The 19,186-nt window shown below is 48.0% G+C and overlaps 1 protein-coding gene across 1 annotated transcript in view; it reads right to left on the bottom strand.

The window, feature by feature from the left end:
- The window catches only part of GLDN (gliomedin), a 66,533-nt gene that overhangs the window by 7,062 nt on the left and 40,285 nt on the right, over positions 1-19,186 (bottom strand). The window contains exons 3-8 of the mRNA XM_055279138.2: positions 17,561-17,578; positions 17,110-17,217; positions 5,860-6,006; positions 3,249-3,377; positions 624-707; positions 400-525 (exon numbers count right to left, since the gene is read on the bottom strand). Coding sequence (XP_055135113.2) covers positions 400-525; positions 624-707; positions 3,249-3,377; positions 5,860-6,006; positions 17,110-17,217; positions 17,561-17,578 — 612 coding nt within the window. The remainder of the gene's footprint in view (positions 1-399; positions 526-623; positions 708-3,248; positions 3,378-5,859; positions 6,007-17,109; positions 17,218-17,560; positions 17,579-19,186) is intronic.

Raw genomic sequence — 19,186 nt, forward strand, 5'->3', positions numbered from 1 at the left:
GGCCAAAAGTACTCTTCTGGGAGGGGGACAACCTTAGAGAAAGATGGATGGTGTACAAGGATTTTGTCTCTGATATTTTTTTTCCCATTATGGTTTGGAGGTTTATGAGGCCTGCAGTCATAATGCTATTTGTTTCCTTCTGGATACTTGTCCTAAAACAGGCGATATCTGGGTTACCCTCGTCATGCCCCTGTGACCTGAACTTCAAGGCTTTCTACCAGCATGTTCAAAGGAAGAAAGTTTTCTGCCCATTCATTGGTCTTTCTAAAATAAAGAGACATTTATTACGCCAGCTACCGGGGATTTCAGACACACACAAGTGGAATACTCCCAGAGGTAGGCAACAGATGAAAAATACAGTTACCACACAGATATGGGTCATCGGCCAAATGCAAGTACCTGAAAAATGCTCCGTCACCCAAATCCGGTCATCACTCTTGTTAGCAGACTCTCTTATCCAAGTCCCAAATGTCTCTGTCACTTTCAGTATTTGCACTGGGTTTCCAATGGAAGTGATCATGGACTCTGCCAAAAGAAGGGAAAAAGAAAGTCACTTACCTGCCAGTTATGCCTTGAAGGCATTCAATTTCTGAATTTCAAGACAGGATGCTTTGTTTTTATACCTGCTTGTGGGGAATGGTGTTCACTGGCTTTCTCATCAGCTTTTCCAACCAAGGTATCATCATTTGGTATGGCACAGGTCTCACCTAAAATGACAACAATAATCATCAGAGCAAATACAGTTGGCACAGTGAGATTTGTTGGACTTTATAGCTGCTGCTCTTCTCCACCTCATTCTAGACTATAGTCTCATTAGCATCCCTTGCAATAGATCACCAGATTCCTTGGTTGCCTGCTTTTAAGCAACTCCAAGCCATAGCCTTCCAAATTCTTCATCCTGCTTGTTGAGTTCCCAAGAAGCTTTTCAGGAGTACAGTTGCTAAGATAATACAATCCCAAAAGGATGTCAGTAAAATCGACAAAGTGGCCTGAGCCAGCCTGTTCAAGGGCTCAGCAATTTGGGGAAATGAGAGGCTTGCTGATGCCTTCCTGGCCTGTCTGGCAGGTGGCATCACTATCATGATTGCATTGTTCTGGAAGGATTTTCACTTTCAGGGAAGCTGCCGGAAGCTGTGAAGTAGCAGCCCCAGAGAATGGGGTGGTCCACTTTATGCAGCATCTTCCTGGAAGAAGTAATCTAGATTCCATCCAGCCCAGAGACGTGGGAGTCCCCTCATGACCATTTCCCCATTGTCTCTGTCTAAGGGCCTAGAGAAACACAGGTCCTTGACAGGGGCCTGGTTCAAGTTGGCTTGAGGCTACAGCTGAGCTGTGATTCATCCTCCTCGGGTTATCAGTGTGCCCCTTAATGAATGGGCTGAATTTAGACCTTTGGTGAAGAGGTGCCTTAGGGCAGCAGAAGCAAACCTGAGGGAGAGGAGGGAGGAGGATGAATGTGGCCAGGGTGAAGAGGACAGGGCATGGACTGAAGCGCAGGCCACTCAGATCCTGAGGGGTTCAAATCACCTTGTGGTTGCTCGATGGAAATCTTGAGGGTAATCTGAAGGGCTCCTTTATCAGTAAAATAAGGGGGCCCGAGCCTCCATGATCTCTAAGCTTCCTTCTAGCTGGATAAGCCTGTGTTTCCCTGAAATCCTGCTGTCACCTGATGAGAATGGTCTCAGGGATCTGTTACAACTTCCCATGGGCAATCCTGCTGCCCCCGGAGTTTCAACTGGGGTTTTCACTTAGGGAACTACAGGGTATTAAAGATGTGGAGCTGGAGCAGGAGAGAGGGCCAAGTTCAGATGCAAATGCCTGGCAACCAAAGACTCATTTCTAGGAGGCAGAGTGGAAGATAATGCCTTTCATTTAAAGCCATTTTCCTTGCTCTGTATCCAGCCCCTGCCGATCCAGCCCCCTGGTAGATTAGGCTAAGCCCAGACAAGGGCTGTCACTGGTTGGCAGAGCCTGTGACAAATTAGAATTCTGCAAAAGCTCAGGTCAGAGCCCCCTTCTCTCAGGGGAGGTCTTGCTCAGTTCGTTCTTCAAGGGAAGCTGAGCAAAGGGCTGATGCTAATGGCTGGGGAGGCACTGCATGGCAGCCCAGCGGAGGAGCAGCTCTGCCGTGGTCTCACATTGCAGAATTATAATCAGGCTCCACTGAGCTGGGGAGGGGGATGGTGCCATCTTCGAAAGCACAGATTCGCCCACTTTGACAGCTGACTGTGTGCCCCCAAACGTCTTCCAGAAAGAACAGTGCACCAAACAGAACTCAAGACTGTTTAGGAAAATGACAGCAATGGCCCAGCAAGGCTGAGAAATTCCAGTGAGGACCCTCCTTATGAGTGCCATTGAGGAGATGGCCGCAAGTGGCCCTCCTCATAGTTTCAGTTAGGTGACCGATCCTAGGTCACCCCTTTGGGAGAGAAGTCCTAGCATCACCCTAGAAGTATTTTCCATTCATATAATCCTTGATTTCCAGTTAGCTTTCAACCCTGTGGCCACTGTGCCACAAATTGGCTAAAGAACAAGTCCACCAGAGGTCAAGTATTCCTTGCTCTTGGTTGGCTTGACCTTGGGTCAGGTCTCAAAGTGTGAATTTCTATCTAAATGGAAGATGCCCTGAGAGCTGGGACTTTACAGTTAGGCAGAGCTGGGTTTGAATCCTGGCTCTGCCACTTACTCCTGGAGGGACCTTGGGCAAGTTCCTTAGCTCTTTGGGGTATCAGTTTTATTATTTGTAAGTTGGACACAATAATGATTTCAATATCATAGGATTGTTGTGAGAATTACATAAGCACATAGCCGTGTGCCTGGCTTAATGTAGCACTGTTGTTACTATTCGTGAGGACTTAACCAATCCAAACTTCCTCCTTCATCTCCTGAGCATCATTCAAGCTTCTCACTTCTCAAGAGTGCAAAAAGTTAGCAGCTTAGCTTTCCAGACTGTTTCAGAGGGGAGGGATGGTGGACAGAGCAAGGAGGAGGACTGGTCTGCTGGTAAATGAAGGAAGCAGGAGGAGGGAAGGGGAGTGGGAGGCCTAATTCTAAAACTGTCCCTGGTCCTCAGCCCTGGGGCAGACTACGAAGACCTCCTGTGAGAAGTTCGCAAGAAGGGAACGCTCACTTTGGACAAAACCCTCCTCCCTCTATTAAAACAAATCTGGTCACAGAGCCTGGGGTGCAGACCAAGAGTTTGGAATAATTGACAGAAGAGGCAGGCCCCGTAGGGCAGAAGTGGTGACCTGGGCACTGGCCGTTGAACGTGTTTGGCTGCCGAGGGCCTTTGGCTCTTCTGCTTCCAGGCGGCCCTGGAGGACCTGGAGGGCCTGGGGGCCCAGGTGGACCTGGTGGGCCTTGGTCACCTTTGGCACCTGGAGAGAGAGAGAGAGAAAGGGAGAGAAGGAGGGAAGAGGGAGGAGGGGGAAGGGGAGAGAGGGACAGAGAAGGGGAGAGAAGAAGAGAGAAAGGAGAGAGGGAAGGAAAGGGGAGGGAGGAAGGGATGAAGGGAGGAAGGGAGGGAGGAACAGAGAAAGGGAGGGAGGAAGAGAAGAAGGGAGGGTGGGGGGAAGGGAAAAGAGGGGTCAGCTAAGGTCTCTTTAGCTGCCTCCTCACAGCCAGACCAAATAAGCCTTTTCAGTCTCTCTACAAGTGGACAAGTGGGGCCACAGAAGCTGGAGGCAGGTCTCTGTCCACCAGGAAGGGGCAGAGATCTGCAGGCAGAGCAGATGTGGCCCAACCTCCTATGCCCTCTCCACTCTCCTCCAGGGGACACCCTCTGCTCTGACCTGGTCTTTTCAATTGGGGTTCATAAGGGATGGTGCTTTTCTGAAGGGTTTGTCATCACCCCTCACTTGGTCAGCAGCATGGAGGAACATGGTACTCTGGATGTGTAGATTTCCTATGTAACGGAAGTGTAATATAATTTTATATTTTTCAAATACATTTATATATATTACCCTGTCAAAACACGTCTTAAATTATACATGTTTTGCATAGCAACATCTGCTGTTCGTGAAACAAAATGTACTAAACCCAGTTCGATCTTTCCTTGATGCTTTGGTCTAGGAACAGTGCCTGGTAAACAACAGGCACTCAATCAAGTCTGAATGGATGGATAGATGATTGGATGGGCAACTGATTCAGGGTCATTATTCTGAACATTTAGCATCATCCTAGCTTCCTGAGGACAGATATGTCTTCCTCATTTCCAGGTACTAGCAAAGTCTCTGATTCAGAAATGGTGTTCTCCGGTATTTGATAAATCTTTACTGACTACATAGTTATATTTACATGTTATATTTTTATCATATAGGTGATCTCCAAAGTACTGTGCTTTTAAAATTCTTCTGCCTCCTGCTCCTCCATGAGAGTCAGCTGTCACCTGCTCTTTCCTCTGTGCTGTTGTCTTTGTGGATTTCTGCCCCTTACCCTCTTCTCCCACAAACACCAACTATCTGCTTTTCCCCTGGGCTGGAAAAGCAGCCACTGTATTTGTAGGGGAAATGCCCCTGATGGCAATAACTGAAGTGTATCCTTAGAATGATCCTGGATGGCAGATGCATCTGAATGTGTGCTCAGAGCTAGGGAATCTGGGAGTTGCCAACCCAGAGCTTTGTTCCTTGTTTTGAGGAACAGGGGCCATGCAGGCAATTGGGGCCCTGAGTTTTGGGTTAAGTGAAGGTTGCCAGGTGGAGGTGGTTAAGGGGAGGGTGCTGATGTGGTGTGGATATCCCAAAATCTCATGTCGAATTGTAATCCCCAGTGTTGGAGGTGGGGTCTGTGGGAGGTGTTTGGATCATGGAGGCAGAGCCCTCATGAATGACTTGGGTGATCTCCTTGGTAATAAGTGAGTTATTGCGAGATTTAGTCATTTAAAAGTGTGTGGCACTTCACACCCCACTCTCGCTCTGTCTCTCTCAATCCTGCTCTCGCCATGTGATGTACCTGCTCCCCCCTTCACGTTCTGCCATGATTACAAGTTTCCTGAGGCCTGTCCAGAAGCTGAGCAGATGCCAGCATCATGCCTCTTGTACAGCCTACAGAACTATGAGCCAATTAAACCTTTTTTTAAATATATAAATTACCCAGTCTCAGGGTAATGTGAGAACAGACTAGTACAGGTGTTAAGTGAAAATGCCAGGTAAATTGCATGCTGTTTGCAAGTGGCTGCTCAGTCCACTGCCCCTGGACTGCAGGTAAGAGAGTTAGCTCATCCAGCCCAAGGCCCCTGGGCTGTTTTTGTCCTAAGGTGGTTCTCCTGTACAGCCTGCCACCACTGGACTCTCTCCTCTGTACGAAGACCCCAGTAAAGCCCCATGTCACATTTGCTGGCCCTGGGTCTCTTCTTTGGCTTCTTGAATCTGTTGCCATCCCTACTGAGGTTGGCCGGGGCTTGGCACAACAATATTTTGCCCCAATTCTATGTAAAAAGGCCATTAGGATCAGGGTCTGAGGATGGCTCAACCTCATCAGTGAAGCAAATGCTTGTGCTTCCTGTCAGTTGTCCTCTGAGGTGTCGTAAGTTGCCCGCTTACTTGTCTTATTCTGGATTGTGCTGGATTTCAATATATCTTGGAAAAGAAAACTTCCTTCATTCCATTCAAGTCAACCATGGCCTTTAGACCCAATTACCTGAACCACTTACACTTAGATCCCAGATCTGGTCTTGCCACATGGAGTAACATGCTCACGTTTCTCCTCTTTGAAAGCATAGAACTCCAAAACATGCTGCAAAACAGATGGCCACATAAGGCCATAAAGGAGAGAAGATACAGGAGCAGCCCTGGTGTTGGACGCCAGGCAGTTCTCTGGGCGCACAAGCTCTCAAAGAGAGCCACAGCGCACCCTTCTTACCTGCCAGGAGCACATCGTTGGACACATCTCCTTTGTCACCCTTTTCTCCCTTCTGCCCTGGTGGGCCCTCATTTCCCTGCAGGCCCAGTTCACCATGGTCTCCCTTTTCTCCCCTTTCCCCTGGATTTCCTGCAGCTCCAGGTATCCCTGACCAAAAAAAACAAAAGACATATTAGCCTATGGTGCAAAAAGTTCTGGCATACCACTTTATATTATTGTACTTTCCAGGGAAGCAGTTTTAAATACCAAACACACAGCTTTTCATAACCATTTTAGAGCAGCAGTGTGACCATACATTCATTAAAGAACAGCATTTCCAGGTGGCTCTGCTGGATTATTTATTTATTTATTTATTTATTGAGACGGACTCTGGCTCTGTCACCCAGGCTGGTGTGCAGTAGCGTGATCTTGGCTCACTGCAACCTCTGCCTCCCGAGTTCAAGCAATTCTCCTGCCTCAGCCTCCGGAGTAGCTGCTATTATGGGCGTGAGCCACCACACCCATCTAATTTTTGTATTTTAAATAGAGACAGGGTTTCGCCATGTTGACCAGACTGGTCTTGAACTCCTGACCTCAGGTGATCCGCCTGCCTCGGCCTTCCAAAGTGCTGGGATTACAGGTGTCAGCCACTGCTCCTGGCCTGCTGGATTATTTTTAGAGAAATTTGGCTGAGCCAACAGGTTGGAGAGAGGAGTGAACCGCAAGAGGGGGCGATGACAGCAACAGTGGAAAGAAGGCAAGGAAGGCCTAATGAGAAGTCTGCAGCCATGATGCTCAGAGGGGTGTGTGTGCTGCCATAATAGTGAGTGTTAAATACACTATTTAGTTTATTCCTCACAACATATTGGAGTGGTAGGCTGGGCAGTCATCCTTACTCTCATTTTACAGATATTGAAACTAAGGCCTACAGTGGTTATAACAGATGCTGCCAAGTCAGAGAGCAAAGCGCCTCTGATTCCATCTCCAATGCCCTTTTCTGTGACATTCCAATGCAAAATACTTTCAATCACAATAGCAAAACAGGTAAAGTTGCTTTAGGACAACCATTAATAGGGATGGTGAACAAAAGGTAGTGGGTGAAATTTCTGCCTCTGTTCACAGGGAGCTATGACTACAGAAATTTCTGTCCTCTGCACATTGCTAGAAACCAGTCAAGGTCTAAGTAACAGCTTGTGAAAGCACCCTTGGATTGTCCCAGTTCACTGCTGGGAGGTAGTTCCCAGTGGCACAGGAAGGAGGATCTCAAATAGCCTGTCAATCTCACTAAGTTGAGGGGCCAAATATCAGAGTTTGGGGAGGAGATGGCTAGAATTTGCAAGATAGAAGAGCAGAGAGGAGACAGCTGTGTGAAAGAGCCCTGCAGATCTGCAGAGGGCTCCCTTGAACCTGTGACTGAAGGACGACTTCTACACATGAGGGAATTCCAGAGGGCTGGGAAAGGAATTCACAGACTGTTCACTATAAAATTCTCAGGGCTCACACGGGAAAAAGTTCTCATTCCCACAGCCACCATGGGGAAATCTCATCAAATACTGAAATACTGGGTAGAGTCCTTGAAAAAGTCTAGTTTTAGTAGTGGGGCTAAATTAGCCCCAGGTTAAAGGCTGCGGTGGCCCCATCATTACAAAGTTTCAACACAAGTTTCTAAAGGATGAAACCTATCTGCCAGTGATTTAACTGCCTGACTCTGTGCCTGCTGAGAGTCCAAAATTTGAATCATTCAGTTCATGTAACTCAGCATATTAGCAATTTAAGCAAGAAAAATTATACTATCATCTCAACGATATAGAAAAGGCATTTGATACAATTTAGTATCCATTCTTAATTTGTCAACAAACTAGGAATAGAAGAGAACTTAGTCTGGAAAAGGACATCTACAAAAAAACCCTACAGCTAACATCATCCTTAATGGTGAAAGACCGAATGTTTTCTCCCTAATATCAGAAACAAGATAAGGGTATCTAATCCCATCACTTTTATTTAACATCCTACTGGAGGTCCTAGCCAGTGCAATAATGCAAGGAAAAATAACGAAAAGGCATACAGATTGGAAAGGATGAAGACAGTTTGCAGATGTCATGATTGTTTATGTAGAAAATCTCAAGGAATCTATAAAAAGGCTACTAGAACTCTTGAATATACAGTTATACAGGGTCCTTGAGAGGGGAAGTTATTATCTAATATTGTACAAAGCCATTGCCAGATATGGATCAATTAACATGATACCCTATCTCAGAGAATATGTGCTCATTTTAACAACAGCCCCTTGGAGATATTGCTCAACAGAGGTATTGCCCAAGTGGCAGAGATTTCAGTGGTGGGGAAGATAGGATGTCACAACACCCCACAGTTCATACCCAAATGCCCTGCATTGCCATCAGATTAATTATTCCTTAAAACAGTGGTTCCCAACCTTTTTGGCACCAGGGACTAGTTTTACGGAAGACAATTTTTTCATAGGCCGGGGTGTGGGGAGGGACGGTTTTGGGATGATTCAAATGCATTACATTTATTGTGAATTTTATTTCTATTATTACATTGTAATATATAACAAAATAATTATACAACTCACCATAATGTAGAATCACTGGGAGCCCTGAGCTTGTTTTCATGCAACTAGACAGTCCCATCTGGGGGTGATGGGAGATGGTGACAGATCATCAGGCATTAGATTCTCAATAGGGTTTGCACTCCTATGAGAATCTAATGCTGCTGCTGATCTGAAGGGAGCTCAGGCGGTAATGTGAACACTGGAGAGTGGCTGTAAATACAGATGAAGATTTGCTCAATCATTTGCTGCTCACCTCCTGCTGTACGGCCCAGTTCCTAACAGGTCATGGACCAATATGGGTCTGGGGGCTGGGGACCCCTACCCTAAAACATAAACCTGGAGCTCTTAGCACCTTTCATTTACCCCAGAGGAGTAATAAATATTCAAAATAGTTTCTGCTCTTCCATGTTCACATTCATATTCCATATTCAAGGAACTGTCTGCAGACTATTCTAAGGAAGGCAGCAGTGCAGGAAAAAGCCTCGAAGTGTTGATCACTGTTAGAAGAAAACTGTAGTGGACAAAAAAAATTTGCTAGATTTCGACCAACCAATAAAAAAAACCTTGGTGAAAACTATGAAATTCAGCCACAGTTGGGAGTCAGAAGCCCCAGGTTCCTCACCACTTCCAGTGGTAAGCTTGGGTGGTGGCTGCCCGTCCAGTGGAACTGGGGGAGCACAGTAGAAGAGGATGTGAAGAGGAGCAGGGTGCCCCTCCACTGTCAGCACTGGCTCTGCCATGGATTCAGTGATATAGGGGTCAAATCATGCCTCTTTGAGGGGTCATGCCTCGTAATATCTCCCTCACAATAGCACCAAAATCCCATTGCACTGACTCCTCCAGGCCCTCAGTCATCAGGCCATCTGGGTGGAAAGTGGTTCACTCACTTGAGAAGAGCCCTTCTGCCAGGCCCTCTTTGTGAGAAGACGTTCTTTTGTCAGTGTTTTAAATAGGCAACTTGGCACATTATCTGAAGGAGACAAAAGACGAGGGCATTGCCATAGAGTCCAGCCCGCACAGTGCACCAAGGGTAACTGACACCTTCGAAAGGTCTCACATGACCCAGATCTAGCGGTGCTCAGGGAAAGGGTATCTGCTGGTTACTGCAGGGATATCTTTTTCAGGCATTTATTCTAGTCGCAAACAGCCTTCTGCATCATCATCTTATTTCCCCTTCCTTTCTTTTCTTTCTTCCTCTTATGTCTTTTATTTTCTTTCCCGGAAAGGCCATATGTGAAATAGGAAAATGTTCCTGCTGCCGGGCAGCTGTTGTAACGCGGCCCCCACAGGGGCAGGTATTTAACACTATTCAAGGCCTTTGCTTGAGGCTGTATTTTTACTCTAGTTGGGAAATGCATGATTATTTTATAGCTTTCATTAAGAAAGGGTTGGGGGACATTTTGTCTGCATAGGGTCTGCCTTTGCCCTCTTGTCCACCATAGCGCTGACAAAGCATCCCCTCGTCTTTGTCGGTAAAATTGCCCTGGCTGTGCTTTCACCGTGATATGTCAGAAATTAAGTACCACCTAATCGTGATTCATCATCAGGAAGCTGTGTGTGGCATTTTCTACCCTGCCCTGTCCCAGGGAAGGTCAGGGATGCTAGCCGTGCACAGTGACACTATGCCACTATGTGATCTGGACCCCTGGCTGGCTTTGAGTCGGCGCATTCTGCCAGAGAAGAAAGGCCAGACTCTGCCTGTGTAACTTGTTCTAGGAGTGGCTCTCTACTGTTTTTCTCTGGTGTCACCCACTCAAAACAAACAGTTTCATCAGCATTTGAGTTTGGAGTTGTGTGATATCTCCGGGTTGAGGTCAACTCTCATCTTCACAACATGGGGTGAGGGAGGATGTTTTATTTTCAGCAGTATCATTTGTTGCTAAGGCGGGGGAAAGAGGCCAGAGAGTGTCACACAAAACCCAGTCCTGAGACACGAATATGGAGGAGGGCTTTCATTTCTGTTTTTATAAGAATTTGACTTTTAGAGAAGATACTGCAGCATTAACTCTTAAGTGAGAAAATGAGAGGCAGATGGAAGGAAAGAAACTGCTTGCTTTTGAGGCAATGGAACATCAGACTTCATAGAAGATGCTGGTTGCACAATTGACATTTAGGTCTCTTTCAGTTCTGACTCTTCTCTTCAGATCTAAGTTAGTGTTTCCAGATGAATACAGAACACTTCCACCTAGATTGCCTTTTGGTCTAAAATAAAGTTTCTCCTTCCCCACTTTTGAAAACAACAACAATACTAGCTAACCCCAGTACAGCACTTACAATGCATCAGGCCCTCTTCTAAGCACTTTATATACTTTAATCCATTTAATCTTCCTAATAACATTATGAGGTTAATACTATTATTGTCCCTATTTTGCAAATAAGGAAATTGTGGCACGAAGTGATAACTTGCCCAGGAGCATACAGGTAGTAAGCAGAAGAGCCGGGACACAAACCATCTGGCTCCAGCTCTGGCTCTGAGCTATTGCACCATCATTCTTAGCTTTTCTAAGGTCAGAACCTGAGAAGCTTTGATGTGTCAGTCTCCTGGAAGCAACCGTTAGGCTACAGAGCTTAAACTCTGCTTCATCAGGGTAGTCTTATAATGACTCCTGGTTGCCTCCTGCATATGTGGAGCTGAACCCCCTGACCTTACTTTGAAGGCCATTACCCTCTAGTCCTACCCCAGTCTAGCCAGGGTCCCCACTAGTACCCAGGGGTGTCCTCATAACCTGTGAGCCTAGGCCTTTCTGTTCTCTCCCTGTGGTTAATTCTGCTGCAGTTATCTTCTCTAAAAATCAAATTCTCATAAAAAACAGAAATGAAAGCCCTTCTTCTTATTCGTGTCTTGGGACTGGGCCCCGTTCCCCCGCCTTTCCCACCGCTCCTCTACTTAACTCCAAAGTGCTGATCACTCTTCTCTCTCGTCCTTTATGCTTAGTTCTACTGCACGGTCCATCCTCTGCAAATAGGACCCTCTGCACAGGGTCCTATTTGCTCATCTTCTGCACAGGGAAGTTTGGCTTTTTCTTGTGGCAGTATTGCCTGCTATGAAGTATAGAGCAGTCTTCCAACCAGAATAAATAGTTACTGAGTACCTGCTGTTGCACGATATATCTTCTCTTTCAACTGGATTGCAAGCCCTTATATACAGACACAATGTTCTAGTCTTCTCATTCATTCATTCATGCGTGCATTCATTAATTCATTCTTCATTCATCAGGTATTTATTGGGCCTTAGCTGGGCCCTAGCTAAGAGATGTCATGAATAATAAAGTCTATAATACATAGTCCCTGCCTTCATTGACCAACACTATAGTGGGGTATTTAAAACCAGAAACCATATTAGAGTTGTCATAACCCAACCTCTTCTGGCTACAGATGAGGAGGTCAAGGCCTCATCTTGGAGTGACTTGCCCAGGGCTTCAGGGCCAGTAAGGGATAAAGGCAAGAGCTACTAGAACTCCTTCTTCCACTGTTCCCCTCTGCCTTGAAGGCAGGGAACGAGAGGGACAAAATCAACTGTCTCTGACTGTCAGGTTATACTCATTGAACTGTATGTTCCCAACAATGTCCTTCAGGCCCCTCTGAAAGGCTGGAACCCTCCCAGCCCTCCCAGGAAGACTCAGCCTTGGAGCTCAGGTTGGAGGGTGTCTGAAGCCCTACATTCTCAATCGTTAACTGCACCAGTGCTCAGGGCCCAGGCTTCTTTCCTCTTTGCTCTTGCTCTTCGGCACCTCCAATAACCCTGCTCTCACAACAGGGCCCAAGCCCCTTGAGCATGGAAATTGAGTGTCACTGTGGTTAAAGGCAGGGGTCCAGAAGTCAGAGAAACCTGAATTCAAGTCCTGCCTCCTCCACTTATTAGCTTTTGACATTAGACAAGTTATATCCAGTCATTCAACAATGAATTTATTGAGCTCCTTGGCTGTGTGTTCCAGGCACTGGAGGTAGGAACTAAGCAAGACAGACATGGCCAAGCTCTCACAGGCCTCACATTCTGCTTGGGGAGTCAGCCCATCGGCACAACAGCAAATAATCCCTATGGGGTGATTTCAGGGAGGGATATTTCGATTGATTGTGCTTGGGGAGTCAGACCATTAGCACACCAGCGAATAATCACCAGGGGGTGATTTCAGGGAGGGATCAATATTTTGATCGATTCCACTTGGGAGGTCACACCATTAGCACAATAGCAAATAATCACCATGGGTCGATTTCAGGGAAAGATCAATATTTTGATTGATCCAACTTGGGAGGTCACACCATTAGCAAAATAGCAAATAATCACCATGGGTCGATTTCAGGGAAAGATCAATATTTTGATCGATTCCACTTGGGGAGGCAGACCATCAGTACAACAACAAATAATCACCATGGGGTGATTTCAGGAAGGGTCAATATTTCAAAAGAGCAGGGGATGTGACAGAGTAGGTGAGACAGGGGCTAGACACAGAGGCCAGGGATGATCTTGTGTACGAGGTGACATCTGAGCTAAGACCTGCTCAGGAAGACAGGGGAAGTCAGGGAGAGGGCATTCTGGGCAGTGGGCACAGGCCACTCTGCCCTAGTCCCACCCCAATCTATTCTGGGTCCCTAGCAGTACTCGCGCAAAGGTCCTGGGGCAAGGGTGAGCTTGGCCTGTTTGAGAAAGACAGAAGTATCTTCATCTGGAAAAAATATGGCTAACAAAAGTATTCATGCCCTTGGGTTGGTCTGAGGACTAGATGAGCTGAGTGTACGGATACCTTAGCGGAGTGTCCAGCAGTAAATGCTGGCTGTGTATTATGGTTCCAAAGGTTGTTGCTAGAGGGCACACCCCACCCTAACTGGGTCCCTAACTCTGTAGAACACAGGCTTTTTTTCCTTTTCTTGGAAACAACACTTGTTCCCTTTTTGTGGAATGCACTCCCACACCTCTCCTACCCCACCCCTGCCCGGCAAACCGCTAATGATCCTTTAACTCTCAGTTTAAATGACAGGCCTTCCTTCTCCACAGTCACAGCAATGGCCTGGAAGGTTGCATACCCACGTGAGGACCTGCAGTATCATCCTGAGAGCTGGCTGCTCATCCAAAAGCTCTGGAAAGGCCTGGGGCCAGCCTCCAACCTCGCCCGGCTGTGTGACCCCGCCCTCTGTGTGCGCCAGGCCCTCCCTTCACATCTGGCCAAAGCTGTTACCTCCCTGCCCTCCCTCTCTATCACTGTACCTCGGAGCACCTCGTTCTTCCCTTCAAACACACGTCTCAGGTTGAGATGGTAGGTGGATATGACTGTTGACTGTGGATGTTGGCCTCTCCACCAAAGATGGAGAGTTCCAGGACAGTGTCTGTGTCTTTTGTGGTTCCCCAGTAGCACTCGACGTCTGCTGAATAAGTATTTGTTGATGAATGTCCCCACCCTCTCCTGGTGCTCGTCTTGCTGCTCAGTCCCCTCCTCAGTCTCCTTTGCTGACTCGTCCCCTTCTACTTGGTCACTTGAGGTTGGAGCTTCTCAGGGCTGAAACCCAGCCCCTCCTCTCCTGCCAGGCTCTCTCCCTAAGTGACTGCACCCCTGCCCACATGCCCAGGTGCCTCGATGACTCCCTGATATATACCTCTCACCCCAGGCCTCTTTTGACTACAGACCTGTTTTCCAAGGCCACTGCCCCACCTCCTCCTGTATACTTCAGGGCATCTGAAACTCAGCACATCCCATGCGGAGTCCACGATTGTCCCTTTAGATCTGAGTTGAGTGCGGGGTTCCCCACCTCAGGCAGGAGCAGCTCACCCATCCATCCAGTCGAGCATGACAGCAGCCTCAGGGTCAGTCTTGATGCCTCCCTGACCCCCTAACTCCCTGCATCCACTGTCCACTGGGAACTGCTGGCTTCACCGCTAAATATCACTTATCCCTGCGGGTCTTCCCGCCCCTGCCCGCTGTCCCCTGCCTACGGAGGCTATGTCCCCGCCTCTACTCTGGCTCATTCACCTGCTGGTTCCTGTGCGCTCTCCATGCAGCAGCCACAGCGGCATTTAGAGAGGCAGATCTGATCCCATCACTCTCTCCCACTTGATGGCCCTCTGGGGCTTCTCTTGGCCCTCAGAAGGAACCCTGTTCCCCTCGGTGGCCCTGCTGCCTCTGGTCCCTCCTCCCTATCCCTTTCCTGCAAGTGCTGGGTATGAAGGGAATCTGTCCCAGGGCTCAGGAGTGGGCGAGGAGGGAAAGTGCAGCCCCGGGGCCTCAGCAGGGTGAACAGGACAGTGCGGCTCTTGCTCTGCAGCCTGAGCTGGCCCATGAAGTGAGCGATCCCATTGAGCTGGGCTCTTCAGATAGCCTTTGGTGGTTAGTCTCCTACTTCCCCTGGCCTGGGACAATGAACTCCTTGTGGGGGCCTCGGGGACTCAACTTCCACTCTCAGTATGAGTGGAGGCTTCGCGGTCTAATGCTGCCGACCTCTGCAAGCCTTACTCTCTGGGAGATTGCTGTAGAGAAGGGTGTCTTTGCTGCAGTTCTTATGAGATCTCCCAGAAACGAAGGATTGGGGTCACCCTCCAGTGACAAACAGAATCCAACACCTTCTCCCTTCTCTGCTGCTGTCCTCTGCTCCAGCCTCTTCCCTTCCCTCCTATAGCCTCTCAGCACAGCTGTCGGGCCATCCTCTCATCCATATGTCAGGCGTAGCACTGTTCCGCTTCACATCCTCCCCGTTTTGCTCTGAGTACAAATCACAGTTCTTAAAATGCCCAGGGCTGACCTGATTTGGCCTGGTTACCTCTCTGATCTCAACTAGACTAGGTTAGCCACTCATCCCTTCTGTCCAGCTGCCCTGGCTTCCTTGCTGATCCTTAAACTGTCCAGGTACCCTGGTGACTTACACGCTCTGCCCAGAGCCCTCTGCCCCAGAAACCCTGAGACCCTCTTTTACCTCCTCTTGGTATTTGCTCAACGGTCCCTTCTCAGGGAGGTCTTATGTGGCCTCCCAATCTACATGTACCACCTCTAACCCCACATAAATTTCCTGCCCCTTTCTATGATATTTTTTCTCCTTAGCATTTATCACCATGGAACAGACCATATATTCTATTTATTTATCTTATTTACTATCCATCTCTCCCAACTAGAATGTAAGCCTCGTGAAGGTGGAGGAGGGGGGCTTATTTCTGAACCTCCAGCATCTAGAACGGTACCTGCCACACAAATATGTGCTCCATAAACGAACGCACTTTTTCTTTTCTGCACTCCCTGGGTTGCAGACTGCATGCGAAGCACGTCCTCAAGGCCAGGGATCTGTCTCAAGCCTTTTTGAAAACCATCCCTTTCCTACGTGCCCCACACCCAGCTCTAGCAGGGTCCCCTCCTGCCCCTGAGCCTGCCCTCATCATGCCCATTGCTGGGGCCTCAGGACTGAATCACATTTTTGAAGTCTTCCCAGGATAAGCCAATAGGCATCATTATTCTACAGCGATGCTCACGTATAATTATAATTATTATCCTATATGAACGATCCATTGCTGCTCTGTAATTCCAATGGTAATTACTGGCCTTTTGAGGATTGAGCTGGCTTGGACGGTGTGTGCCCGTTTTCTCTGAAGCTGCCCTCTGGAACACAAGCAGGTAGGCACTGCCAAGTGTCAGAGGTGCTCGACAATTTTTCCCTCTCCACTGGCCCTTACTTCAATTGCTAATGAGAATAAGGGTGGAGGTGACCAAAGGAGTAATTGCTGTCTGGAAGAATTTTCTACCATTTCTTCTCATCCAGGGCCAGTCCAAGTGAGTTTGGGTAGCAGAGCCAAGAGGTTGAAAATAAGACAGTGCAGTGGAGTCTCTGGCTGAAAACAACCTCCCTCCACCCTCAGCAGTGGCTTTGATGGGTGGCTGAGAGCCAGGCCTTCGTAGGAGCCTCCTGAGTAGTTTCTTACCCTCTGTCTTTGAGCTCCCACCACAGCATGTGCCAGCTTTCTTCAGGTGGATCTGCCCTGGCCCCGGCTCCCCAGGACTGGTGCTCAGAGCCCTTCAGAATCTTCCCCTCTGTGCCCCAGCCTCCTGCCAGGCCCTGCACCAGCCCCTGCTTCTTACTGCTCCCTGGGCACATCTGATGCCTCGGTGCTTCTGGGCCTTTTCTCCAGTGGTGGAACGGCCTGCTCATAACAGGGCAAAGGAAGCTCCTCTGAGATGCCAGCCATATCTTCATAGTTATCCTGTAGCCCCTGAAGAGGAGACCCTTTGACCTGAGTGCCGGCCGCAGGGAGGGCAGGATGCTGCCTTTCCACTCAAGCAGTTTGAGCTATTCCTCTAGCCAAGAAACGCCTTACCAGGGGCCAACATCAGTTCATTGATTTTCAACCAAACACAGATTCGCTGGACAGGAGGAGGCAATAGAGGGCAAGGCAGGAGCTGAGCCTCGAAAGAGCATGCGCCAGCACCAGCTGTCACACGGCCCACAGAGTACCCCTCCCAGGGCTGTGGGCTCCTGCTCCTTCCACTTCCCATCTGCAGCAGAAGGGTGGGAGTCAGTTCCCAGGAGGCGGCTTCTCCAGTTTGAAATAAACGTCTGTCAAGGTGAGACCAAAAGTATACCCTTGGTATCCCAGAACACAATGGCTTCTAGGTAAGAGTTAAACCGGCCTTAAACTGTGCAGAGATGAAACACCTTACCCCTGCTGCACACATGCAATCATGGAGATAAATAACAGGGAAATTAATTAGAAGAGTTGCCAAAAGTACCCATTTTTCCTCTTTTTCCATTTGCTCCTTTTTCTCCTTTTGGGCCCTGAGGACCAGGCTGTCCATCTGATCCATTGTGTCCTGGCATCCCGCCAGCTCCCGGAGGCCCTGCATCAAAACACAGAAACAGGGACATTAATCAAAAAAAATAAAAAAATAAAAAAATAATTCTTCACTGAAGTTACTGTCATTTCCTTTACCAGTGAAACTGAGCAGGCATCAATTCCTTTTCCACATTCTTTCCCACTTCTTCCCTTCCTTCTCTGGCTGAAGCAGTGCCAAGTAGGGGGATGGTGATGGCAGAGCCTCAGGTGAGGGGCACAAAGAAGGAGACACACAGCCAGGACTGCCTCCAGGCTCTTGCCCTCCCCACATCTGTCCCATCAGGGAGATCCTAGGGGTCTGGCCACCCACAGCCTCCCCTTGAACTAGAAAATCCATGGGCTCTTACCTGGTGGTCCAGGAGGTCCTACAACAGAAAAAAAATTTAGATGAGAAACCATGGGTGGAAGAAAGAGAAACCAGCACTGAACCCAGAAAAAAAAGAGCACCCCCCCACCTTCTAATCTCCTAATTATCTATTGACCCTAAGCAATGGATTCGACACCTTGTATTTAGAACTCATTATATTTGGCCAAAAGACCCTTTAGAGCAATTCAACAAAGACCCATTTGCCAATCAAACCACTTTTGCTTGTTTCAATGAACCAAGATTAATTTCTGAGCTGTCCTCACTGTAGATTCATAAATTAGTCATCTCTCAAGCAGTCAACCTAATAAATGGAGGGCCAGTAACAATGCTGGTGGCCATGAGTGCAGCCCTAGCACAGGGGGTTAGCAAATGATGGTGCTGTCATTGTGGGGCTGAGATTTGGCTGTCCCAGGGGTTCTCCAAGTGCTCTAATCTAGCTAGCTTGTCTCATCTGAGCCACTAGGGGGAGTCGGGAGTGAAGGCTGGCTGGCTAGATTTCTCTTTTGTTACAGGAAACAGCCTGAGGAAAATTGAGAGCCCAGATCAGGTAACAAATACCTTCCTTAGCATGTAATTACCCAAGGATCTAAGGGGTTCAGATGAATTTTGCTCCCACAAATAGGGGTGTCTTATTGTCGACTATTCTATTGGAGTACTCAGATAAGCTAATGAGATTATAACGTGAGCACTTGAGTTCCTTTTGTTTCTTTTCTTTTTTTTCTTTTGGAGACAGAGTCTCGCTCTGTCGCCCAGGCTGGAGTGCAGTGGCACCATCTCGGCTCACTGCAAGCTCCGCCTCCTGGGTTCACGCCATTCTTCTGCCTCAGCCTCCCGAGTAGCTGGGACTACAGGCACCCGCCACGATGCCCGGCTATTTTTTTTTTTTTTTTTTTTGTATTTTTAGTAGAGACAGGGTTTCACTGTGTTAGCCAAGATGGCCTCGATCTCCTGACCTCATGATCTGCGTGCCTCTTTAGACCACATATAATGATTACCAATATTGGAATGGCGAGGTCTTTCCATAAATCTAAGCCTGTGACCATTCACAAAACAAGCATTGCTAAGCAGTTACTATGTGCATCAAACTCCACCAAGAAATCTTAGTCCCTGTATCTGTTGTGTTCACAGTCTACGTGGGAAAGATGGACTCTTTGAAACCGTAATGCAGTATGAGAGAGCTACAGTGACGTCTCCACTCCCATACCCCTGACAAGTGGTACTGGGGAAGTGCGGGCATGCAGTGGTCTGAGAAGGCATCTCAAGAAGATGATCCTGGAGCCACGACATTGAAGAAATGGGGCTTAAGATGGCAGCAGATGAGTCTGGCATTCCATGAAGGGGCCACCAGGAGTAAAGGTACAGAGGTGGGGACTTATAAGATTCAGGGTGGGAGGAAGTTAGAGGACTGGCCAAGTGTGTAGAGATGAGGCTGAAGAAGGACCTGAGTATGGTGGGTGGCAGAAGCACTTGAATGTCAAGCCAGGAGGTGTAGATGGTATCTGTGAGGCAGGAGGGAGCCATGGGAGGTTCTTAGGCAGGGGGATGATGCTGTGAAAGCAGTGTGGGTTTGATAGCCCCTTTGTAGTTGGAAGATGAATAGAACTAG

Source organism: Symphalangus syndactylus, chromosome 5 (assembly GCF_028878055.3).
Source record: "Symphalangus syndactylus isolate Jambi chromosome 5, NHGRI_mSymSyn1-v2.1_pri, whole genome shotgun sequence".
NCBI lineage: Eukaryota > Metazoa > Chordata > Mammalia > Primates > Hylobatidae > Symphalangus > Symphalangus syndactylus.